A 26,712-nucleotide genomic window follows, 5' to 3' on the forward strand; every position below is an offset into this window, starting at 1 on the left:
AGAGAGCTGTGCCAGCCCTGACCTCCGTTGGCTGTCGGCCGGCGGTCCTGTGTCACCAGCAGCGCGGCCGCGGAATGCACTGCTCTTGGCACGGCCAGCCGCTGGGCGATCAGCGTTATGTGACGCAGCCCGGACTGATGACATAGGCTCACGGCCGGCGCACGGGTCGCGTCTGGTACTCATCACGTCGGTCGTGCACGGGGCGCTGGGATCGCACAGATCACGGATCACCAATTACGGATCATGGATCGTCGTGGCTGCGTGAAGCGCCGATCGGTCGGAGGCCTCTGGCTGAACATGCCACTGGCTAGTCCATATTTTTCCCCAATATGATCGGAATGGGGTGCTGTTTTGTCCGTCGCAAACTTTTTGCGGTGTCACGACGGTCGCTTGGAGCATCGTCGTTTGACGATTCCTCTCCTCTCTTCTTTCTCCCCGTCCCTCCCCTCCCTCTTATCTCACCCTCTCTCTCTCTCTTGTCCCGTCCCTCTGTCCACGTTCCCCCGTCCTTAATCGGGCGTTCAGTAGGCGACGTGGACCTCCCGGTCGAACTAGTCTCCGTGCCGTCCGTCACACAGCTGCTGATCGTAGATTCCAGATAACACGTCCAACGAGCCCATGGTGTCAATCTCTAGTAGACTCTTGTGAGGTTTTATTGGCCGTCGATTTGTCAAATTACCTACGAGAGGATAATTACTTTGAGGACGTGTGAAATTTCGTGATTCAGGCTAGCAAACGGTTTCTTGTTAGTTTTGCATTTCTCGACCGTTATTCTGGATTTGTCTCATTGCCTAGCATTGGTTTCGTACACATTGTTTTCAGTTCAGGGCATTCTCTTGTGCACCCCAAGTTTTTCATCCTAGCTCAGCCTAGTCCGCCACTCCCGCTGACTCTCCTGACCATGCTGCCAGCCCGGCTGACATCACGTGCTCTGTTCCACAGGCCCTGCTGAAGTCACCGTCGTGATCCCCAGCGCCGGACCGTTTCTCCGGCCCGAGGAGCGACCCTGCGCGCCGTGATGGCGGCCTCGCGTGGCCGAGCCATGGCGCCGCCTCTGCCGCTGTTGTTACTGTCCGTCGTTCTCGGCGGCGCGGCGCTGTGGCCGCCGGCGGCCGCATCGGCCGTGCTGGAGGAGCCGCCGCAGCCGGTGCGGCGTCTGAACGCGCCGGCCGACGCTCCGGTGGGACACATAGTGACGACTCTGGGCTCTGGCGCGGTGCTGCTGCCCTCAGAGTACAGTGAGCGGTTCGCGATGGTCACCGGCGGCCGGCTGATGACCGTGCTGCCGCTCCAGGACCTGGCCGGCGCGCGTGTGCCGCTGCAGGCCGAGCGCGGCGGCGAGCTGGTGCCGCTGGAGGTGCGAGTGCGCCCGCCCGGCGGTCCGCTCCACTGCGACCATGAACTCTACGAGGCGCACGTGTTTGAGAACGAGCCGGCCGGCGCGGACGTGGAGGGTGCCGGCGCCATCGTGGCAGGTGGCGGCGCCGCCCCGGAGGCCCGGTACAGCCTGATAGCCGGAGACCCGGACGACCTGTTCCGGCTGGAGCCGCGGCGGGGCGCGGCGACCGGCGTGCGCCTGGTGACGGCCGCGCCGCTCGACCGCGAGCAGCGCGCGCGCCACGAGATCACCATCGAGCTGGCCGCAGCCGACGAGCGCGCCGCCTGCCACGTGCTCGTGCACGTGATCGACCGCAACGACAACGTGCCCGTGCTGGCGCGCGAGCTGTTCACCTTCGCGGCGCCGCTGTCGACGCCGCACATGGCCGAGGTGGGCCGGCTGGAGGCGGCTGACGCTGACGGCGATCGGATCAGCTTCCAGCTGGCGGCGCCCAGCGAGGTGTTCGTCGTGGAGCCGCTGACCGGCAGGATCCTGCTGGCCGGCGCGCCGCGCGCCAAGGCCTACGAACTCCTCGTGTCGGCCAGCGACGTGCGAGACGGCCGTCGGTACCATACCAGCGCCCCGGCCCGCGTGCACGTCGAGTTCGGCCTGACGCCCGATGAGGGTGAGAAGGCCGACGTCTCGGCAGCCGATGACGAGCACCGGATCGCCAAGCGCCGCGTGCGCCGCGCCGTGCGTCCCACCAAACGGCTCGAGTTCCGCGAGAAGGACGGCAACCAGGTGGGCAAGGAGATGTTCATCCTGACCAAGGAGGTTGAGTCGGAGACGTTCAAGATTCGCGACGAGAACCCGTGGGTGACGGTCGAGCCGAACGGCCAGGTCAAGGTGAAGAAGAAGTGGGACTACGAGGAGCTCGGCCCGGAGAAGAGTATCGATTTCTGGGTGACGGTGAAGAACACGCGCAGCCGCTCCTCCGGACCCGGTGAGTACCGTACTTTAGTGAGGGAGCGGGGGAGGGGGGGGGGGCACTGCTGTGCTGCTTTAACCGTGAGGATATGGGGTGGTAATTTAGGCTTTATTGGAACGGTGTTTTGTTCTTCTCTCTAACACTTGTGTGCTTTTCGGTGCTGTCCTAAGTCACTTAGTGTCATTTGTGAAGTGTTGCTTGTCGGCTGGGCTCTGTGATGACGTGTGTATAACTGTGCATGTGTGTGCTGTGTATCTGTCGATAAGAGGTGACACGGTGCCAGTAGATGACTCTTGGCACCACCTGAGAGCGTCCTCACCTGCGTTTGTTTAGTTCTGTGGGGAAGTGGAAGATTGTCTTCGCTAAAGTGCGTCTTGTGTGCCTAAGACAATGATCACTCAGCGCAATATTAATATAAGCCCTCTATCCATTCAACAAACAAGGGACCTGCCTGATTTATGCCGCAATATTTAGCGTTGCATGTGAAGTCTGAAAACTTGCGTAACGCAACGCACGCCGTCTTCGAAACTGTGTGGCGTCTTTCCAATTTTAGGCGCCCGAACGCGAGGCCTTTTTACCTCATCGATAGCGATGTTCTCAGTGGGAATTTGTCCTATGAATGATAACGTTTACCGCAGAGACACAACGTAACGTTGACTACACCGCTGCACGTGTTCATGTATATGTTGGAGCGGGCAAACATGTATTTATCTCAGTTGTTGTGGGATCTGCGAGACAAACTCAACGCCAGTTTTTTTTTCCGAGGTCCTGCTCCCCAGGGATCGATAGTTTTTTGTTCACAGGGCGTACGGAGGGAGTGGGGGACGTTTTTGTGCTCGTGGGGCGTGAGGAAGGGTGGGGATGGCTCGAGAAAATTGGCTAACTGCCGGGTAGGACAATAGAGAGCGACAGCTGAATAGAGGGGTCGGAACAGACGTTATTTGGTGGTTCGAAAAACGGAGCCGCAGCTGGTCTGGTTAAGATACCAGACTAACGGTGTGGTCGGACTAAAACTTCATTCCCAGCCGTCGGGCGGGCTCTGAATTCCGCGCTGCCTCTGTATTCACGGCCATTTCATCCTGTCAGTCCCACTCACACCAGACGCTACACTGCCCCACCCGCCCCGTTTCCTGTCACATTCTGACGCCACGGCGCCCTAAAACGTCGCCCGTCTATCAATACCATCGCATTTTCCGTCGCGTAACGTGTCGCCTCGGTGAGATGACCTCCAACCTGAGGCGGCCTCGACTGTCCCCCTGTGCGGCATTCCGGACAGGTGTGACCGTCACTCTGGAGCACTGACCTCTGGCGGGTACCACAGGTCGTCCCGGGACAAAGAGAGCTTGGGGATAAGTTGGGGATAAGGGACTTATCTGTTCGCTGTCGCGCTGTTCCTTCGCTTGTCTTTTCCCGTGTATCTCCTTCCTTGTATGTGTTACTCCTGAAGCTTGCATGCCGTAACATCCACTGAACATTAGAAGCTCTCGTGAACTGCAAAGCGGGACCGACCCATTGGAAATAAAATCATGCATTGCATACCCAATCCTTTCTCACTTGGCTTCGCTTCGAACTCAATCGTCTGACGCCGAGACGCAGTGTGGGGACAGTGCTAGCCAAAAGAGGGGCTCGGTGTGCTTGCTGATTAGGTACGATATGGACTTCAGGCGTGCATACCCCTGTGCCTGTGGAGACGGTACGGGACGCGACGGTACGGCACGGTACGGGGCGGGACGGGAGGCTCCCCGTCGCCCAACAGACAGGTACTTGGTAACCGGAGCTCGCGCGCACGGAAGGGGCGCCGGTGAGGGAGCCAGCTCGTCGGCAGGGGGCGGATCCGGTGACGCGATTTGGAGGGACCCTGAGGAAGACGCCGCGCGAGGGCATCGTCCGAGCGGTGGCCTGAGGTTCCGCGGCGTCGCGGTGTCGCTGCCCGGCGACCTCCGGGCCCGGTGAGCGGCCGGCCGGGGAGCCGGCGGAGCCACATGGCTGTGGTATGCCCGGGCCGCGGCGATCGCTCCGGTGACTCAGCCCGAGCTCGGGTGAAGGACGAGAGACGTATGTACCTGGCAGCGACCGTGTTTGTTTTGCGGAGTATTTGGCTCGTGGTCAAACATCTGTGGAGCGCGGTGGTGGGAGTGGGCCTCTATCTGTCCCGGGACCATGTAACATGGCCTGCTGGCCGATGTCGCGGGCGCCTGGGTGACGAGGGACATTGTCGCCTGGATGTCGGGTGTCTGGACTCGTGGTGATGTTAGTTTACGGGCGCCTCGATTGATTGATAAGCTAAATCGGGTACATGGTCTGATCGACTAGGTGACGGTACCGCTTCCAGACCGCCTTTTGGGTTGTATGATCTCGTGCTCTATGCACTGCAGGCATAGCGAGGGCTATCTAACGTCCCGGCCGCGGTACTCTTGCGATCGATTTACGCGAACTTCTCCCTGTCTAAACAGGGATCTGGCAGCCTAACGAAACTGGAGCCAAAGTCGGCGGCTGTTTCATTAGTTGATTAGGAGGATTTATAACAACATCAACGATGATAGCGCAACTCACTAATGATGCCGGCCATAAGACAGACGCGAGTTTTCCGGAGACGCTGCTATGCGGACATACACCGAGACATGGGCTGTTGGGCGACACCTGGCCCGCGCTGTCACCAACTGTCGCCGGCGACAGGGCCGGCCGACAGCTGCGGCGGTGTCGTCCCTCCCCACCTCCGAGTCCCTCTCCTACCCTCCCTGTCCCTCCCCGATCCGACCCGGGGCAGCACGGGCTCCCTCTGGGGCTACCTGCCCGTCCGAGCACTGTCCACGCCAGGGAATGGTGCAGACCTGACGCTGTGATCTGTGCACCATGCAGCGCACCATTATAAATGATTTCATGTAATATCAGAAGTGAAAATCGTAGGCATTGCTCCAGTAGGGCACAGTTTTCTGATATGATGGCGTTTTATATATGTAATGTGCGTTGTGCAATGTCCATTCAATAATTTTGATATTTGATCGATGAGAAATGCCTAGCGTGTGGATGAATGTAGCGCTGCTAATTGGGCAAAGATGATTGTTTCTGATGAAATTCTTTTAAAGTGTATGGAATGGCCACGCTGGGTTAAATAGTTGCACATTTCTGCTGAAACAAGCTCTGAACCGCACTGCCGGGCTTCAGACGCAGAAGCGGTATGAGCTAGATTCGAATGAAGATGTGATCCACGTGTCTCGTATCGTGACCCCTTTGGATTTCGTTTGAGCCGAATTCGGAATATAATTTATTTTGATTTCTTTTTATTGTGATTTTATATTTAAAGTTGGTTTATATTTTATTGAAATTTGATAGCATTAGCAGTGTGATTGATTTTGGTTGGACTTGGTTACGGATTTGAATAGTCGTACAAGCTGAGATCACATTGTGAATTCGCTTTGATTCCTTTTCTCGTCCAACTCAACTAAATAAGCGAGTGTGGTGCGACGGTGATATGATTTGGTTTAGTTTTATTCTGATTTTCCACCGATGCTGATGAGGTCCCGGAACAACACCTCCGTCTGGGCTGCGTCTCACGAGGGTGGCACCGCGGCATGACCCGGATCCTGCTCTCGGCAATGGCGGCGGTCGGCCGGCGTCGTGTATCGACCGCGCGCGGCGACAGCCGGCCCGCCGCCGGCGGCCGCTGACCCCTGCTGACCCCTGACCTTTGACCTGGCCGACGGAGGCCGGGGTGGTCGGCGGGCCGCCGGCGCTGCGACACGCAGCTCGGAGGTCCCGCGCCTCACCGCTCCGCTTTGGTTGCTAAATGAGAAAGAAAGTCATTCCAGAAGTTATGCTGCTATGTCTTTCGCGGCTTAGCTTTTTAGCTTCAATTTACGCTTCAATTGCGTATTAGTACGTTGCTTTCGGCGTGTCCGCAATGTCAGTCTGTCATCAGTGACTGTCGAAGCAGACCTCTTACCGACCTGTGGTCTGTGAGACTGCGGCCGTCCTGTATCGTCCCGTGACCGTCCTGTGGCCGCTCCGTCACCGTCCTGTGGCCATCCCGTAACCGCCCTGTGGCCATCCCGTAACTGCCCTGTGGCCGCCCCGTAACCGTCCTGTGGCCGCCCCGTAACCACCGACGGCGCGCTCCGTCACCGGCCGGCCGCGCCGTGTAATCACGCCGTTTGTTCGGCCGGCCGAGCGGCGCCGTGCCGCCCGCGCCCGGCGGCACTGGCACCTAGGCCGGCCGGCGGCCCGCGGCGCTACTCCATCGATCATGGCCCGCGTGCCGCTCCTCGGGGCTGGGCCGAGCGACGCCTCCAGAGGTCCTGTGGGCTGGGACGGAGAGGTGGCTGGAGCTGGGTCAGAGCCGATCAGAGGCTAATGTGACAGAGAGATTCCTTCGCTGCTCATCTTTAGTCTACATCCTCCCCTTCTCTTTTCTCTCTCTTTCTCTGTCTGTTTCTATTTCGCTTTCTTATTCTTTCTCTCATCCTCCCTCTCTCCTCGCTCCCTTTCCCACTCCACTTATCAGACGCTTGCCTGCCTTCCAGCTGGTCCTCTGCCCTTCCCAGGCACCCCGTGAAGCTGCCTTTGACGCCCACCGAACGGGTGGCGAGACATGTGCGGAGCGAGGGGACCAACGGTCGCCGCGACTGCGACAGCTGATATTCGGCACTGGTCCCCGCTTATTGGCCATGTTGCAAACGCGCTGCAGCTGTGTGCCGCCTGCCTCCTGGTAGCCCCGGCTACCGGCTGTCGGCCCCGGCTGCCGCCTGTTCTGAGTTTGGCAGCGTTACCTACTCGAAGATGAATTTATCTGTCCTTGAGTCAACTGACGGTGACTCTTGACCCTGTAGTCAGGGCGATAGTCGCTCTGTCTGGCTTCTGGATGAGAGGAGCTGGCTTTGTTACTGGCTCTGGCTTTGTTACAGAGGAGAGGTGTTCCAACGCTAGAGGCTTACTATTGCGACGGATCTTACTATCTCGCAATTCTGTTCTGTATTAGCTGCCATACACGCCACACCATATCCCGTGTGTGACCTCTGCGGCCGGCTGTCCAGGTGCTGTGCTCCACCCGGCCGGTAGCCAGGTAATTAGTGGCGGTGGGGGAGGCGGCGGCGACCTTCTCCTCCTCTCTCCCTCTCCTCCTCCTCTCCTCCCCGCCACCTGCCACAGCGGTCTCGGCGCCGCCCTTCCCCAGTCCGCCGAGCTGGGCAGATGACCTCGCCCGTCCCCGCCGCCGGCGGCTCCTGGGATCGCCATCCGATGCCGGATGCCGAGGACTGTCGGCCGACGCTGCTTGGTGCTATCTTCGTGGCATTATGTCGCCCTCACTCCGACCCGACCTAGCGAGGTTCTGCCTGGCTCGAACCCGGAATGTATTTCCTCCGGCCGCGCCCCCAGCGCCGAGCCGTTTCCTGTGTGTCCACCCCCGAGCTTCTCGTGACATACCAGACGTTATGTCCGTGCTCGCCACTGTGTCCGCTCCGACATTTACGGTCGCGGTAGCCGGATTAATTTGTTCGCCTAATGGCTACTTCCGCTGCTCGGTGGACGCGTTGTAAAATCACGTGCGGGCGGCCTCCGGCGGACATGCGAGGCTAATCACGGTGAAGGCACGGAGCGCCGGCCGTGGAGCGGCTTCGAGGGGTGCTCGAACGCCGTGTGATCGCGCTGGCCGCGCCGGTCGCCGGTCTCAGCACTTCCCCGAACGGTAATGGTCCCAGGGCGCATCCATAACGCGCGCTGTCGGTCGTCGGACGGCGTCAGCGCCGCGTCACCTTTGTCTCTGCCGCGTCGGCCTTTGTCTCCGGCACGACTGTCGCGTCGAAATGGCCGCCGTCGGCCGATGGATGGCCCATGTTTGCCGATGGTCGGCCGATGGTCGGCCATTGTTTGGAGACGCCCGGGGCTGGTTGTGTCGGCCGCCGTGCCGCGATGGCCGGAGATAGTCAGGGTCGGCGTCCGGTGCCGGGGGCGCTCTGAGGGTCACCGAGTCGGTGGTGTGACCCCGTGGCGTCTGTCTGCAGACAAGGTGACCCGTTGAAGGGCTGAATGTGAGAGCGGTCGCCGTGAGACATCCGGTCGGTAGGCTGCGCTCAGCGACTGCTTTGTGGCGGCTGGAGGTTCAGTTTCAGTTGCCAGAGCGCTGCTGGAGAGACGGCTTCCTGTAAGTCAGGGGCGGGCAAACTTTTGGGAGCGCGGGCCGGGTGTTGCATTTGTGAGCAACTGGGGGGCCTGAGTGCTAAGCTCGCCAGAGTTTCGTTTTCAATGACTAAAATGGATGCTATGTTGCTATGACGCGACTGACTAACGACGTTCAATGACTGTCTCATGACAGAGACAAATAACTATAGTTACACTTATCAAACGAATGACTTTTGACCCATGACAGCCGTACTAAAAATCAAGTCTGCTTTTGTAAAATGCACAGACACAGGAATCATAGAAATAACGACTCACCTTACCTATTTGAGAAGTGCCTCAAGAAGCTGGAGACGGCGGGCTACCTTGATGTTTATGTTAAGTTTCTTGGTTTATGCCGCAAAACTTTTCTCGATCGTAAGAAGACAAAATACTTTGTGATTCACATGCTCTTTGTATTGACACGATACTCCACGTCACTCCCTTCATGCTGTCCCAGAAAGGTACCGGAATGCGTCCTTCGATCACCGCACCCTTGTTTTTAGTGCGAAGGGTGGTGCTGCTTCCTGCCGTGAAGAAGCCCTTCGACATTCGGCGCCACAGATGTCGTCGAGCTCAGCCTGAGGACGTCATTCAGGTGACGATCAGACAGTCTGAATCGGAGGCGGGACTTCACGTACTTCATTTTGGAGAACAGCTGTTCGCAGCAGTACGTGCTACCGAACATGGCAGCGATGCATTGGACGTGCGATATGTAGTTGGGATATCCGCCAGTGGAGATAATGACATCGCGGAAGACGGGCACAGGCGAAGAGGTTCGGAACTTTCCTCTGAGTTCATCACTGCTTTGAAGTTCCACCGACTCGATCTGTAGGGATACCGGCGCTTCGTCGACACTGAAGTCGAACGGTGCTGTCACCAGCTTGAAGTCGGTAGCGAGCTCCCGAACGCCAGCGAAGCGGTTCGTGAACTCCTGGCGCAGAGTGGCAAGAGCAGCGGCACATCCATCGCGGGCAACATCTTCCGCAGCACAGGTGGCCAGGCGAGGGAAGTGGTCAAGCTGTCCTCGACCTACCTGGGCTTCCCACAGACGAAGCTTCACCTCGAAGGCAGTGACATGCGCATACATGTCGGGGAGCAGAAGATCCTTTCCCTGAAGTTTTGTGTTCAGCGTGTTCAGGTGGGATGTGATGTCCGTGAGCAAAGCCAGGTCAGCCAGCCACCTGGAATCACTGAATTTATCGGCGTATGACGAGCTTTTCTCATATAGCTCGCGAGCTTCAAGCTCGCGATGTCCTGCCTGAGCTCGCAAGCACGGGACAGCATGGCGCCGCGACTCAGCCAGCGTGCCTCACTGAAGAACAGCAGGTCACCGTGGTGCTATTGCTACTGAACTCGGATGAACCATAATCCTAAACTGGGCTTCCGTAGGGCTCGCGGGCCGGATTGCAATGCTGGCTGCCTATTAGAGTTGCAAAGTTTCCCTACCGCATTACCGGCATGCCGGTAATTTTTCACTACCGCAGGTTTTTTGTGGTATCTGGCATGTCTTGCCGGTAGCATGCCGGTATTTTTTGTTTTGCACAAAAAAAAAATTTAGCATATGATTCAAACTTTGGACACTAAGAGGAAAATGTGGCATCTCTTGTAGGGGTAAACTGGAATCAACAATGCAGGTTTTTAGTATGCCGGTAATTTGGTGGTGTTTTTGCTTTGGGCGTGGTAGCATGCCGGTATCCCCCAAAAAATTTGTGGGGCGGGGCGGTGCCGGTAGCAGCCTTTGGGGGAAACTTTGCAACTCTACTGCCTATCCAGGCCGCGGGCCGGACGCCGGAGCTTGGCGGGCCGCATCCGGCCCGCGGGCCGGACTTTGCCCGCCCCTGCTGTAAGTGATATAGGGACTCCGTCTTGAAGGACAGATCATATCAGATAATGCCGCCTCGCCCAAACATACCAGATCTGAATCTTACCGGTGCGGTAAACAGAATTACGAAACACTGAGTATGGCTGGTATTTGAGCCGGGAGAATACCGACAGAGTCCGAACTTCTGCCGTTTAGAAAAGGTCGCCGGAATTTGGGCGGTAACACGGACACTGATTTACGGTCCGAGTCCGAATGTAATTTTCTTCCCCCGGGACGGCAGTTAATCATGTCTCTTGTGCTGCAGGCCAGCGGAACGGCCAATTTCTTTCCCCGCCATTCGAAAAACCTCGACAGGTTTCGGAATTGGCGGGCTAACGACTACAAGTTTTCTTTCATTTGCTTTATTTCCTCGTCAAGACGGACATCGTTTTGTCATTTCCAAGGCGAGCTGTTTGTCTTGTGAGTTTCTCGAAAAAGATCACCTACTAAATCGGTGCCAGCTGGCGATGTTTAGGCGCTGCCAGCTATCTCCCCGGTACCTCGTCTGATCCCAACTAGACGCAATAAGTCCGCTGTCTAGGAAAGCAGTCGTTCCAAGCCTCTCCTATGTGTTCGGTAGACCTACGCTGTCTTCTTGCTATTGCTGACTTCCTTCCACCTTAGACCTATTGCTACCTGGAGCGTGTCGTGACCTTTCGTCAGTTTGTCTCACCTGATCTGGCGCAATGCCTGAGTGCCGTGCGCTCCAACAGCCCAACTCGGAAAGCTGAATTGATGAAATGGCTAACGGGCACCTGTCTTTATGCTTTCATGCATAACGAGCGTTCGGAGAGTTTTTGTCGAGGACTCCGGCGGTTTTTATCGCCGGGCTTTCCGGATGGTTGACGGTGAAATTGGTGTTTTATGTAGCTGGAACTCAAAGACTGGCGGGCAGTTAAAAGCTGGTTTGATAAACGAGCTTCACAGCTCAGTTGCCCGTCCAGTCGTGTTCGAGTTTAGGCGCTCGGCACCGTCAGTTGTTTGCTCTCTGTGAACTCCGGAACACTCCAATGCGCTCGTGAGTCGCCTGGTTGGACTGAGGGTCGTGACTGGACCGGCAGCCTCGTTATCTCGCATCTCATCCCCGCGCTCGGCCTGATCCCCATCAGAATCCGCCGGCCGCAGCCCGTGGCTCGGTCACGACACCGTGCGGCGGGCAGCGCGGCGGCCGCGGCGGTGGCGGATTTTCTTTCTTCAGTTCACCGTCTTGGCTCGTGCGACGTGCTCCTTATGCGGCATATGTTCTCAGTGCACCTGCTCGGTCAGCAAAAACCACTCGAGTGGCGCCTCTGATCTGAGATGATCTCGGCACGCCGCCTGCCGCAGAGCCGCTCAGTCAGCGGCGCCAGGACCGCAGGCGCGCGCCGTCCCAGCCGGCATCGCTCTGCCGACCGCCAGATTTAGCCGCCGCCACCGCCGCTGCTCCGGACAGCCGGGCGGCAAATCTGGCGCCCGGCGTGTGACGAATTTGACGCGCGGTGAGGAGTAAATCCTGTGATGCCCCGGTGTTGAATTTGACGTCCAGTGTGTGCCACGTTAGCCTACTAGCGGACGTGTAAGCCGACAGGCTGACGGGCGTCGCTCTCTTTAGTCTGCGCCGATGGAGGTGCGGCACCGACTTTTAACGCTCCATTTACTTTTGGAGCTGAGCCGGGATTAGGTCCGAGTTGGCGTGGGGACGGGGGGGATCAGCCGGTTTGGGGGCCGTTTCGCATTGTGGGACCGTTCCTGCATTGCGGCCCGCCGCCCGCGGGAACCACCCCGGCTTAGAGCCATGACAGCGGCGCTGCGGCGGAATCGTGACGGCGGCGGCTACCGTTGCAGCCGGCGGCGGTAGTCGCCAGTTTACGGTCATCGTCTGACCGCAATGACCACCACGGTCGTCTAACCCGGGCTACCACGGATTACGGCAGACGGCGATGACTTCATGACCCCTAGAAACTCGCTCACTGCTGGGCCTGGGAACTGCCGGCGCCGGCGCGCGCGCGGCGTGGGGACGGACGCGGCGTCCGACGCGGTAGATTGAGCGCACCGATCCCCTCCTGCCGCCGTCGCCGTCGGTCGATGGCGGTCCCCTCTCCGTCTGCCGCGGGTGTTCGGGGTGTGGAGCACACGTGTTGGCGACGAGGGGTCGTCCGACGAACACTGAGGGTGCGTGGAGACCCTCTGGGACCGGCTTGGCGCGGCGGTGGTGGGAAGGGAACGTCGACCACGCACGCACAGGCGTACTACGCGTCGGCCGCTGCGTTGGAAGCGACGGAAGGGGCGGCGACGGCGGCGACGGTCCCTGTGAGGCACCACCGTAGGAAGCACATACCATGCTGCCAAAGCCAACACCCGCGGCTCGCCAGTCTGACGGGTGTCGTGCGGCTGGATCGTATCTGCCCTGTGACGAGGGCTGGCGGGCCGGGGTGGTTGGTGCCGAGCTGTGCTGATCGGCGCCGGCTGGGATGTCGGGAAAGGAGGGAGGGGGCGAGAGGACCGAGGATCCGCCATTCGGGCCGCCGTGCCGACTCTCATATTCCCGCCGAGAACAGGATGGATGAGAGTGTCGGCCTTGTGATGATGACATGGAGGCGGCATTAGAATGACTCGCTCCGGCATTGTATGACCATAATCGTCCATGTAGCCATGGGACCGAATTATCATTTGGAATGACTCGGCGATGAGGAGTGGCGAATGGACGAACGGACAGTCGGACGCTATCTTCCCACCGTCTCACGGTCTGCTCTGTATTCTTCGGCTGTGGGGGAGCCTCTGAGACCCTGAGAGGAATGTGAACTATGGCCCCGCCGATGAAATCTCGTCTGTGAATCGCGTGGAGAATTCCGGTGAGCTGCGTGTCACGCTGACATCAGAGTGACATCGGAGGTCGCTGAGGAGCTGCGCTCGTCTCCGCGTCGTCTCGCAGATCAGACGAAAAGTAACGACTTGTTTTCTGTGCAGCCGTCTCTGCTGCCGTTCGTGAGACCGGACCTGCTCGTCGGTCGTTAGCTGAATCGACAGGTGTAAAACATGCGCGACGCTGCGTTGGTCTTGACATGAGTTTTCATCTGACATCATTCTCGATTGGAAACGCTATGGGTGTCCTGCGTACAGCAACAAGCCACTGCAACCGGCAGAACTGGGGAAGACAGGAGAACCTACAACTGCTGCCTCGCACCTGTTGCAGGTTCGACCGGCGGCATTGTCTTTATCCTTTGAAGATCGCCTGTGATCACTTTGACTGCAAAACAGTTGAGCAGGACGGAGATGAGCTCGTTCGAGTTGTTGACGAGACATGGTGGCTTGCGCCGGTCGCTAATTTCCCGAGAGCCCGGGCGGTGTCTGACGATATCGACTGGCGTCCGACGGCGGTGGTGCGTCTGTCTGCAAAGTTCACCCGTCGACCGCCAGCTGATAACGCCACAAAATCCGCAACGATCTAGTAAACGGCCGTCGAGACGGCGGCCGGGCGAGGCTCGACCCCGACGCTCTCTGCGTCCGGGCGTCCCGACGGGGCCGTTCCAGGCCGGCGGCCCGCCAACTATGGCTGTTACCGTGCCTGGACTCGACTTATCGGCTCCATACTGGACTTATCGGCGCTCAGCGGCGACTTTTATCGGGCTCAGACCGATTCAGCCGAGCTCAGTTTCGGCTTGCTTGGTGCTTGGTTTAGACTTTTACCACTTGCTGAGGTTCGTGCGGCGTCATGTAACCGTTGGAGATCTACTCAATAACCCTGCCTTACGTGACTTCACCGGACCTTATACCTGACTCACCTTGCCTCACTTGACCTCACCTGACCTCACCTGGCTGCGTTCGACGCGCGCCGGGCGCCCGTCCAGCGCACCAGCCTCGTCATTCTGCGGCCGTCCTGGGACGTGCGTTTTTCTGCGTGCGATTAGCCCACCGCTGGGCACCGGTGGGTAACCGGTGGGTAACCGCCGCCGCTCGGTGCTTTTTGCCTGCCGCGTCCGCCGCCTCGGTGGAATGCGCCCGGCGCCGCCGCGGCCTGGCCCCGCGCCGCGCCACTATTCGTCGCGCTGCGCCACTGTTCGTCGGACGCAGCGGGCGGCGAGTGCGGCGCGGTGCCGCCGGAAATGCCGCTGACCCCTGACACCGCCGGCGTGACCTCCGTGACACGTCGACATCGTCGTCTGCGGCGCAGTCGTCTGTCGGTCGACGCCTCTCGTCCGCCTCCTCCGCGTGTGGACTGCCCTGTGTGTTGACCGGACGCTTCCCGCCCGACGCCCCGCGGCGCTGATTGACACCCAGGGTCAGTGTTTGGTCAGAGTGACCCCCAGTTTGGAGCCGTCCCCGTCCCCGTCCCCACATGGGTGGGCCCGGTTATGAATGCTGCGGGCGGCGGCAGCGGTGAGGCTTCTGTGGCGACTTCCGCCGGCGTCAACCGCCATCCCTCACCCCTCCATCCTCCCTCCCGGAGTAGATCCATTTATCGGCGGCACGCAGCTGGGACCGGCCGATGGCGGCGGCGGCGGCTGCGTGCGGCCGATACCAGACGGCGGAAGGGTGCAGCGCTGGACTCCTCACCTCTCCTGCGACCCGTCCGCCGCAGATGTGCCCCCCGCCGCGGTGAGGGGGAGCGTACCGCACCGCAGAGCGGCAGCGCGGCGCGGTGCGGTGTCAGAGGGGCCAGCCAGGGTCGATCTCCTCACGCTCCACGCTGCCGGCGGCGGCGGTGAACAAAGGGGCAGTGATGGGACCGAGGCCGATCGGGTGGGCTGCCGTGGCGAGATGTGGTCCGGTGGGGTGCCTGTGAGGATGGAACGGGAGTGGAGGTCACTCTCTGATGTGCTTTGAGTTGGGAATTGGGAATGAGGCTGTCCTGCGCCCGCCGCCCAGCGTTTGTTTTCACTGCTTTTAGCCAATGACTTAGTCCTATACGCTCAATGCGCATGGTCATTGTAACGCGTCCATTTCAACCAAACTAATTATGGTAAAGCCATAGCCAGTTTAATCATGCAAGTAAAGCCAAGGAGCCATGCCATCAATCAGCCATTCATCATTCCGTGAGGTCGGTCCATAATTTCCAACGGCAGCGCTCGGTGCAAATGTTGCACTAATCATTTTGCACAGGCAACGCTGCACGCCGGCTGTATACTGTCACCTGTTGGTGATAATGTTGACACCGGTTCACAAACACCTGCTGGCACCTCTAATGAATGCGGTTTAAGGCGCCGGCCGCGCCGTGTTGGTATCTTCAACGCTCCGTCACTCGTGGCGAGTCGGGGCCATGCGTGACAAAGCGGCGGTCGGACGGCACGGGGCCCGTTTGAAGGCCCGGACGGCACTTTGCATCGCATACGACCTGTGATTTATGGCCCGCACAAATGCATTGGTTCCGGTGCCGGCAGCACGAGGTGTAATCACGCCGTCGACAGGCCCCGGGACCGAAATGACGGCGGGGCAGGAGTTACAGCACTGCGGGGACACCGATATATTGAATCTCGCTTTCGCGGTGCTGTCATGGTTTGGTTTCGTTGTTGAAGCGGACGTCGGTTTGTTACGTCGTAACCGCCTTTGTGCGTGTCTTTTTTAGGGCTTTATATCCGAGTCTGGCAGACGTGTCGCTGATCAATAAAACATTACTGAACGATTTAATAATGCATGGGGCGGTCTACGCGCTGTCCCCACCGCCGACGGTCACATTGCCGCTACGCATGAGACGCACGCAGATATACCGTGTGCGACCGACGCGTCCCTGGCCCTTAGCTTGGGACCGGCTCTGTCAGATCATCGCCTCACGTCTGTCGTGCTGTGTCGTGATGTCGCCAGTCAGCCGTGATCGTGACGGAGGGATTCAACACTGGGGGATGACCGCAAAGTAGAGGAGATTTGGATGGAGTGGTCAGCCAGGCTGTGATTAGTGGCTGAAAGGCCTTATTGTAGTCCAGTTATCAGTTTAGACCCATGTTTAGTTCCAGCTCTAGCCTTAGTCCAAGCCCAGACCAATCCCCAGCCCTAGCTGAACCTCAGCCCTACCCTCAGCTCTGGCCCTAGCCTTTACCCCAGCTCACCTAAAGCTTCGGCCTCAGCACTAACTACTAAGCTGAGGCCCGTGCGCACTGCGCTGCGCCTCAACCCCTGCCTCAGCATTTAACCCCCCCCCCCCCCCTCCCTGCCCTCACACCCACCGCTGCTCATGGTCGGTCCCATGACCGCGGACCGCTGTTGTGTGATGGTGGGTGCTCCGGTCCGCTCCCATTGTCTGTCAGACGGTGGACCGTGTCCGGTGACGGATGACGGGTCCATCGGTGACAGATGACGGGCGAGCCGGTGACGGATCGCCCACATCGCTGACCGATGGTGCCCTGTGGTGCGGTGACAGTTTCGCCAGGTGGGCTTTGGGATGGTGACAGGTCACTGCTAACTAGGCGCAAAATGGGATCGGCAATGAACGGTTCACCACATTCATCCATGATCCAATAAAAAGCACTGGTGCTTAGTCTTTTTCAGGCTGTTTTCAAAGGTCTCAAATCTTTCCAAGCATTGGGGCGTAATCGCCGTCCTTCGCTGACTATTGCTGCTAAGGTTGCTGACGACCCCATTGCTGTGCCAACCAGCGTGCTGACATGACAAAGTCATCTTCGGTTTCTCTGCTGACTCGGGAATTTGGACATACCAGGGCGCCACCCGATGCCTGAGTCCGCTGAGTGGTCCGAATAAACCAACGATACATCACACAAAGGACGCCTTTTTATCTCGGGAGTACTTCCTGAACAGCATAACATCCGCTCTCGGAGTGATGCTGAGCGTGTGTCTCCGGCTGTGGCCCGCCGCCCTGGAGCCATGACTTGTCGCCTGTCCATCATTTGATCGTCCCGTCGGCGGGCCTGCTCGCTGGTCTGCAGGTCTTGTGAGTTTGTCTTGCGCCGCCTGTCCGGTGTCGGCGCCGCCGCCGCCGATCATCGATACTGTTTATGGCGGCGATCCTGTTTGTTTTTGTGACGGCCGATGAGCCGTCGATGTCCGTCGGCGCCGGCCGGCCGGCCGGCCGAGCTCTGCAGACCGGCTCTGACCATATTCTCCTGACGACCTATGATTGCAAGGGAGTATGCAAGGGAATTATGCCCACTGCGCCTGCCCGACGCGACTCTTACTCGATCTCGGCGCAACTCAGCTGTGCTCTGTTTTGACGCACCCCGCTCAGCTGCGTCCTGCCCGTCTGCTCGGCTCGGTTTTGCTCGTTCGACAACCCGTGCTGTTGGCGCCCGCTGCCGAGTGCGACAGCGTGCGGTCTCTCTCTCTCTCTCTCTCTCTCTCTCTCTCTCTCTCTCTCTCTCTCTCTCTCTCTCTCTCTCTCTCTCTCTCTCTCAGCTCTCGTGGCTCTGCCTCACCATCCGTAGCTTTGAAGGAGCTCGCAGCTGCGTTGCAGCGCCGACGCAGTTAAACTCATCTCGTCCGTCAGCGGCGGTCGTCTCGCCCGATCTGTATTCTGTTTACTGCTGTTGACTGCTGTTGACGTGACTCGGGCCGCTGCAGCTGCGGTCGTGATGAAATTGCAGCCCGCAGAGCGCTCCTCCTCCGCCGCTGCCGGCTCCTGGGGTCGGCAACGCTCCGGCGCTGGCCTCGACCGCTGCACAGATGCGCGCCCGGTGCTCTCCGGGTGGCTTTGACAGCCGGGTTTTATAGTGGCCGTCCACGGCGTGCTATGGTGATAGATGTAGGGTCGGGGCCCGCCGAATGGTCCCCAGGCGGCGGGAGGTGACGCCCGCTGAGTGGACGTGCCGTTTGATGTGGAGATGGAGGCGAGGGGGATCACAGGCAGTCGTGACTGTGACCTGCGGGAGATGAACTCAGTGGTCAGCATATAAGTGTCTGGCTTCATACTCAAGCCGTCAGGATTGCATACTTGAGGTGTCAGGACAGCCAGCTTCATGAATTCCTATTCTAGGAGGGAGGGGAAGCCTAATGGCACCGAATGTGCTCGCATATCCGGTGAATCGCCCAACACTGGATCAAAGTGTGCCGCCGCTGCAGTTCCGCACCACCAGGCCAGTTTGCCAGAGTGGCGGTCCGTGTCGGCCCCGTGTCGACCCGTGTCGGCCCGTGTCACCGGTGGCGGCGGGCGTGTCGTGCTCCCGTCCGATCTCGTGTCTGATACCGTCCGCACCGCTCCGCTCGCCGTGCGCTGTGAGGAGACTGTCGAGTGCCGAGTGGTTACCGTCCGGGTGCAGAGGCGCGTGCGCCGGCCGAGTCACGATATCGCGCCGCCTCCCGTGTCCGTCCGCCGACTCCCCGCGTCCTCAGCGGCGCCCGCCGCGAGCCGCCGGTCCCGTGCAGTCGGTCAGCCCCCGTCCTGGCCCCGCGGGCGGCCGCCGGCAGCAGCGGGGTCGTCAGCTGGGGTGGCCCGCCGCCGCCGCCGGCGGCCGCCAATCGATGCCGTCAGAGAGCACGCCGCCGGCCTCATCTGACCAATCAATATCGGCGCCGGCCTGCGCGCGCCGATCACGTGACCGACGCCGCTGGCGCTCTACGGCACCACGTGACCGGCGGCGACCCGGTGCTGCGCCCCGGGGCGGCCCGTGCGTGCCGGCCGTGTGGGCTGGGGTGGGGGCTGAGGGCGATCGCCGCGATGCCCTGAAAGTGCCACGAGTTCTATGAGTTGGACAGGTCATCGGGTACTGGGACAGCAATGCCGGCCGGATGTTAACCCGGCAGTTGCTGGGGGATTTCGCCACCCACCGTTTGCTGGGGGGGGGGGGGGGGGGCGTTAAACGCCCCCAGCCGATAACTCGAGAGTCGAGAACCAATAGGCGCAGCGAAACGCACGAGGCGGCAAACGAAAGAACGCGACGAGACGCTTCAGACGAGTACTTTAATGTTGAATTTTGAGGTCACAGGTCGGGTCAAGGTCAGGTCAAACACCTGAAATCGGGCTTTCAGTAGCATGGACTTCAGGACTTCGCAATGGGCGCCTCTCGTCATAAACTCTGTCAAAACGGTGCACAATCCATCATATAAGGCCTACAAGAGTGCCAGCTCCATGTAGGGGTCAGTCAAGCATAGGTCAGGGTCAAGGTCAGGTCAACCCGGTAGGCACATATCCTCGAAAATCAATACTGATATTCGCAGCCTGTGACACATGTTTTATGGGTAATTTGGGGCGTAGAACACGATGGTGACAATCATTTTATCATATGTGTACGTGTTTGGCTAAAAAAGTTCAATTTAACCCTCGCATGTGTGCGGCGTTTGCCAGCTTCTAATGTGTAGGGGGGGGGGGGGGGGGGGTCGGTCGGTTGGACCCCCCCTTTGCCGTTTGGCCCCTGATCGAGCTAGAGCTTCGCGGAAAAAACGAGCGTGTTGCCCGTGACGAGAGGAAGCCGATGATACCCAATTTTAAGGTCCTAGGTCATTGGTTGACCTTCCAGGTCAGGTCAATGACCCAAAGTCGGGATAATCGGGACCTGTTAGAAAGTCGTAAAGTGTGGCTGCTAAGGGGTTTTTCGGGGTGCTGATCACGAATATCGTGTTAGTTTTGATCACAGATGATGTCTTGAAGCATTTAGACCAGGTCGGGTCAGGTCAGGTCAGGTAAACCAGTAGGCGTCGTGACGGGTATTCGTAGTACGTGTCAACCGCCTCTGACAGCTTCGTAACATGTTACGAAGTCACCAAAACTACTTCGTAAATGTTCAAATGGTTGCTAAATTCGAATTCGGCTCCAAAAACTACCCTAGAAACATGTAAAACTCGAAAAAGTGACCCGAGGTCACCCGAGGTCACCAAAGGTCATTGACCTGACCTGACCTTCAGGTGACCTTGACACACACGGGAGTAACATCAAATCACATGTTTGAACGTTTGAAACCACGAAAAGCTTGCAAACACGCGGCTAGTGCGAGCCGACATACGCGAAATCGCGATTCCGGCCAAACATGGTCTCGGAAAAGAGGTCACAGGTCAAAGGTCATTTGGGTCAGGGTCATGAAATTTTTAGGGTAGGTGTCAAATTGATCAATGCGAGGGTACTGAAAGTTTCGTCGCGATCGGCCGCTTTTTACGCGAGTTATTCGCGAAAAACCATGGGGGGGGGGGTCCATCCGACCCCCCCCCCCTACACATGCGAGGGTTAACCCGCGCCCAGATGGGGTCTGCCGAGCAACGCGGTCTGATGGGGGGGGGGCCATTTTGGCCCCCCCCTCAGATCTCGAGAACCACGCAACATAGCGACAAGCGGTAAACGGTGTTGGATAGCCCCAGCGGGGAACTACCTTGTGACCCAATTTCATTGACCTCGGTCAAACCGATGACGTCACAGGTCAGGTCAAAGGTCGAATTTTCACCGTTTACAGGCATTTCAAGAAATGCGTTGTAAAATCGAGTAAAATGCATTTCATTGAAAATCATCGATGGAGAAATGTTCTTCAAACACATATTTTGCTATTTGAGGTCACTGATACCAGGTCAGGTCACAGAGGTCAGGTCACTGGGGGGTCACAATATGAAAGTGTCGTGTGATACATGTTTTATGGTCCATTTTACATGACAAATGCGATTATGTGGGTCAGACAGACTTCAGGGCCAGTTTAGGTCACGTTTTGGTCAAGGTCAGGTCAAGGTCAGGTCAAGGTCAGGTCAAATTAGGTCAAATTTCAAAGTTGATATTTTTGCATAAAATGGGTATCGATTCGATGCAGCTCGTCACGGGGAGTTCAATGGTGGTCTCCGTTTTGCGCTACGAGGTCTAGAATTGCTAAAAATTGAGTTCAAAAATTTGACGTCATCAATTTTTAACAGTTTTTTCGCTATAACTTGGCCAAAAAAAGAGGTATCGATCTAAAATTTGGTATGTATATCGAAGAGCGCAGGAACTATCACATATATTCCGGTTTTTTTCGAAATTCGAAAATTTTTTGGAAAATTTTCGAGTTTTTCTAAAAAAATCAATTTTTTTGATTTTTGGGGGTCAAAATCCCAAAATTTCGAAAATCCGAGATAGCAGTTTTGTAGCGCCGTCTTTTCTCTACACAACCACATAAAGAACTTTAAAATTGCTTGTTAACTGTAGAATTGGTGAGCGTTTCAAGATGTCATGTTTTTTGCTCATTTTTACTCGAACATGACCTCAGTTTGACCTCAATAACTCCTGACCTGAGGTGACCTGTGACTTGAAATTTTGTGTGAAGGTGTCAAATTGATGCCCGGTAAGGTACCCAAAATTTGGCGGCGCTGCGCGCCGCCGTTTTCTCGCTATTTAAGAAAAACCACAGGGGGGGCCAAAATGGCCCCCCCCATCAGGGCGCGGGTTAAGAAATGCATGTATCATGGTCGTGAAGTAGTCACGAGAAATTGCCAAGATTCAGTTCAAGATTTTGGAAAATGCGGAACGATAATCAATAATCGAAAATAGTCATTTGATTGTTCATGGTATTGGCAGTCTAATGGCGTTTACGGCATGTCTGTGTGTCTATTCTGTGATTTTATATGAATTTTTGAACATATGCCGTTTTTGGTCGAAAACTCAGAAATCATGACGTCACTAAAACCTCGATATCTCAAAAATTTATCAAAATACGAAAACGCCCCTGAAATCGGGCTCGTCGCGTTCTTTCGTTTGCCGCCTCGTGCGTTTCGCTGCGCCTATTGGTTCTCGACTCTCGAGTTATCGGCTGGGGGCGTTTCAAAATACAAAAATACGTACAAAAAAATAAAAAAAATATCTCACCGATTTTTTTTTGAAACTTTGTCACAATAAACTTCAATCAATTCCCTACAGGTACCAAAAATTTGCGTTTTTATGCTATGGCCCGGCGAAAAAAGTGGGGGCGTTTAACGCCCCCCCCCCCAGCAACTCGCGGGTTAACGAATGACGGACATCGTGGGTTCGTACGATTTATGTGATTGTCAGTGTCTGAAGGTCCGCAACACACGTGTTGAGTCTTTCCGCTTATGATTGCCTTAGATTAAGGTTTCAATTCAACTTCAGTTAAGCAAATTACGTTAATGTCATTTTTACTCAATGTGTTACGTCACTGTGTCTAGCAACTCAAATTACCCAAATTAATATCAAAATAAAAGTCTACGATTCAAATCCTTTTCTATTCTCTCCAAGCCCATTCTCTCTCTCACCACATAACATTCTCAATTTCTTGTGACACACATTCTCTGCACGTACACTTTTGACAAACATACTCTTTTTCTGTAGAGCTTAAATAAATGCGCACCTCCCGTTAGCAATCACAATCCTCTTTGGATATTCTACATTCTCCCCCGGGGTGGAATTCATTCCTCAGGTGGAGAGGCCGCCTCCAGCAGGTACAGCTTCTGAATAGGACGCCGCACGTCCCCCCGGAGGGTGTGGACGGTCGCGGCCCGGGACCGCCCGTCCCGGCCAGGGTGCAGGGTCTTCACTGTGCCCGTGGTCCAGGCGAGCCGGTTGGATGACCTCTCCCCCTCGATCAGCACAACATCGCCCGGTGCCGGCTCGAGGTCCACTCTTGAGGAGTTGTGACGGAAGTCTCGCAAGTTCCGAAGGTACTCGCGCTGCCACCGAGTCCACAGGCTGGTGACGATCCTCTGCTGGTAGCGGCGCCTCCGCGTCAGCTGTTCCGATTGCCTCCCGGCGGCCTCGCTCCGTTCGAAGGCACAGTGCAGAAAGTCGGCGGGTCGCAGCGGTTGAATATCATCGGGATCATCGCTGACGGACGTTAAGGGTCGCGCATTAATCGCTGACTCCACCGAGCACAGAACGGTCTCCAACTCTTCCCACAACATCAGTGAAGATCCCAGGGTGCGTCGCAGAGCGGCCTTAGTGAGTCCCACCATCCGCTCCCAAAAGCCGCCCCACCACGGAGCGCGCTCAACGATGAAGTGCCATTTGACACCCTCTGCAGCCAGCACGGACGCAGCGCCACGGAATGTTGTGGCGTTGTCACTCATGAGGCTGGCCGGGCAGCCTCGTCGGGCGCTAAATCGGCGGTAAGCTTTTATGAAGTCCTCTGTTGTCAGCGACTTCACCATTTCCAGATGAACTGCACGAACTACTGCGCAGGTGAAGACGGCGATATACGCTTTGAGGGGGCCGGAGTTTCTTCCCTGTCTCACATACAGTGGCCCTGCGAAGTCCACACCTGTTCTGCTGAAGGGCCGGGCCGGGGTGGTCCGACTACGGGGCAGAGGGGCCGGCCTCTGGTGGCAGAACGGTCTGGCGCGGAACAGGTGACAGCTCCGACAGCTCAGCAGCACTGACCGCACCTTCTGTCGTCCCCGAACGATCCAATACCGATCACGGATGGCGCTCAAAACTTGCGGTGTGCCGGCATGACACAGCTGCTTGTGCGTCTTCTCGATCAAGAGATGTACGAATCTATGATCCGGTGGCATGATGATTGGCCGCTTTTCCTCCTCTGGCAGCGCAGCATAGTGCAGCCTACCTTCCTTTCTCAGGACCTCCCCGTCCAAGAACGGACCGAGATCTTTTATTCTCGATCCAGGGGGTACGGTGTGACCGGCTTTCAGAGCCCCCACTTCTTCACTGAACTGAGAGCGTTGCGCGTCCAGAATCCAAAGTCGCTCCGCCCTCGCGAGCTCTTCTGCTGTCATGATGCTGTCTTGCTTCTCCGACGATCTGCTATTACAGATCCAGCGCAGGACGTAAGCTGTGACTCTCAGGAGCTTGTTCAGACTGCTGAACCGTTGAATATTGATCAAACGACCAATACCTGGCGCAGGCTCATAGCTGCTGGAGGCCGGAAGTGCTTGCTTTCTCGCTTCGACCTTGCATTCCGCAGGTTCCTGTTCATTTTGCATCCCCTGTGGCCATCTGATATTCGCTTCTCTGAGCCACTCAGGTCCGTGCAGCCAGAATTCGCCTTTCATTTTCTCTGCCGGCGCGCCGCGGGAAGGCAGGTCGGCGGGATTCTCCGCTCCGGGACAGTGGTTCCAGGCAGCCGGAGAGCTGAGGCTTTGGATCTCGCAGACTCGGTTCTTCACGAACACACCCCAGCGTCTGGCGTCGCTACGGATCCAGTGCAGAGCCACCATCGAGTCCGTCCAGAAGTACACGGCTTGTGGTGTCGCGTGCAGCTGCTGCCTAACATAGCAAGCTAGCCGAGCACCAATCAGGGCCGCTGTCAGCTCCAGTCTCGGCAGTGACACCGGCTGGCGAGGTGTGAGCCGCGACTTGGACATCACCAGGGCAGGCGGGCCGACTGCCTGATCCTGTTCAGCGGCTCTTGTGTACGCCACAGCAGCGTACGCCTCTTTGCTGGCGTCACAGAAGATGTGGAGCTGGTATCCGTCTTGAAGCCTGTTTCCATATGGTCTGGGCACAGAGAAGCCGTTCAGTTGATGGAGCTCCGTCAGCCACTGTCTCCAGCTCCTGCAGACACCTTCGGAAGCCCGCTGGTCCCAGGCCAGACCCTCCAGCCACAGCTGTTTCAGCATCATCTTGGTGCGCACGGAGAATGGTGTAAGCATTCCCAACGGATCGAAGAAGCGTGCTGACAGGCGAAGAATACTCCTCTTCGTCTCTGGTGCTTCGGTAGCGAGCTCCGCGAACTTGCGCGTTTCAAACACCAACTTGTCTTGGTCTGGAACCCAGTTTATTCCCAACACCTTGCAAGCTGTGTCAGGCTGGGCTCCGAGCACTTTGGTCTGTTCACCGCTGCTTACCTCTTCTGACTGGCTCACCGTCCACTTTCTCATGTTCATCCGTGCGGCTTCAAATATTTCTCTGGTTCGCTCAACCAGAGTCTGCGCCTCCTCCTGAGTGTCCACGCTTGTTATCAAGTCATCACAGTAGATGTCCCTCTGTAACTTGTCAACCAGGTCCCGATCTGACTCTCCATACTGCTGCAGGTGTTTTCTGAGGGCGGCCTGCAGTAGGAACGGTGAGGGCTTGACTCCGAAAACTACTCTGGTCATCCGGTAGAGAACTGGATCTCGATCGGTGGCGTTCTCTCTCCAGAGAAACCGTGTCACATCCCTGTCTTCAGGATGGAGCGACAGCTGCAGAAAAGCTTTCTCTATGTCCGCTGTCACGCCCACGCTCTTCGTCCGGAATCTCAGGAGCACCCCTGTCAGGTCAGCGATCAAGTTGGGTCCCGCCAGGAGGTGCTCGTTCAGTGACTGATTCGGAGGGCCAGCTGCCGCATCAAACACCACTCTGACTTTATCATCCTTGTATACTGCGTGGTGAGGAAGGACGTGCACCGGTCCATCCGGAACAGCCGGCGCCTTCTCAGCATGTCCCTGCTCCAAGTAGTCTTGCATCGCATCATCATATTGCTTGAGACGCCCGTTTTTTTCGTAGCTGTCTTTCACAGACCTCAAGGCGAGCCAGAGCCTGCGCTCCATTTGTCTGTATCTCTGCATGTCCGGGCTTCCAGGGCCAGCGGACCTCATACCGACCATCTGGAAGGCGATTACAAGTATCTTCGAAGTGTTTTGTAGCGAGTTCTTCCAGTTCTCTCTTAGAGTCGCGGTCACTGACTCCTTCGCTGCTTATCCCAATGCTTTCCATGTTCCATAGCTCTTCCAGAAGGCGATCAGTCGACTCGGCCCTGATGAAGTTCACGGTACTTGGCGTCGACTCTGTGATGCTCCGGCCTGAACGGCCAGCCAGTATCCAGCCGAATCGTGAACCCATGGCCACGGGCCCGTCCTCTCCCTTCTTCATTCTCCAATCAATCACATCTTGCATGTAGTCAAGACCGATTAGGATATCGATCTCTTCGTTGAGAGGATCAGCGCTGGGCTCCTCGGCCAGTTTCAGGCCAGCTAAATGCAGATGGCCACGGAGATCCTCTTGCGTCACGGCGGGAGGTGGACTGCAGATGACTGGCATTTCGTAAGCTGTCAGAGTGATTCTGCTATCCTCGTTATGTGTTGCTGATAGGGTTACTTTTACCCTATCACTGGCCTGTTGCAGCCCCTGGCCGCCTCCGAAGGTGTGGACCCGCAGGTGCTCCTGGCTCAGCACCTCGCAGCCCAACTCACGCGCTGTCTTCGTCCGTATGAAAGACTGGTTGCTTCCAGAGTCCAGCATTATTCTGACAAGTCGTGCTCCTGTTGCTCCTGTCGCTTTTACCTGGGCCGTCTGCATCAGAACTGCTCCTTCCTTTCTAGTCATGTGGGTGCTAGCTGCCGTCGCTGATGCCTCCCGTACGTTTCCATCTCGCGCGCTGGAGCTGGCAGTAGATGGCAAGCTGGACCGTGGAGCGCAGACCAGCTGGTGGTGCTTCCCACCGCAAAGCGGACATCTGGGCTTGTCCTCCCGACAGTGCGCGGCGAGGTGTCCCGGCTGAAAGCACAGGAAGCAGGCCCCACGCCGCATCACCTGCTCTCGACGCTCCGCGGCTGAGAGCGTCTGAGCCCTTCGGCACTCTTCGGTCGGGTGTGGAAACTGGCAGAGCAGACAGTTCTGGCCCTGTTCTCGAG

General features: G+C 57.5%; 1 protein-coding gene across 8 annotated transcripts in view; it reads left to right on the forward strand.

Annotated features, from left to right (window-relative positions):
• LOC122375535 (neural-cadherin-like) overlaps nucleotides 1-26,712 on the forward strand; it is a 117,827-nt gene that overhangs the window by 1,805 nt on the left and 89,310 nt on the right. For all 8 annotated transcript variants that reach the window (XM_043355016.1, XM_043355030.1, XM_043355023.1 and 5 more), the window contains exon 2: nucleotides 943-2,321. In XM_043355016.1, the coding sequence (XP_043210951.1) occupies nucleotides 1,019-2,321 (1,303 nt within the window). In that variant the 5' untranslated portion in view covers nucleotides 943-1,018. The remainder of the gene's footprint in view (nucleotides 1-942; nucleotides 2,322-26,712) is intronic.

Source organism: Amphibalanus amphitrite, unplaced genomic scaffold, assembly GCF_019059575.1.
Source record: "Amphibalanus amphitrite isolate SeventyFive unplaced genomic scaffold, NRLGWU_Aamphi_draft 000041F_arrow, whole genome shotgun sequence".
Classification (NCBI taxonomy): Eukaryota; Metazoa; Arthropoda; class Thecostraca; order Balanomorpha; family Balanidae; genus Amphibalanus; species Amphibalanus amphitrite.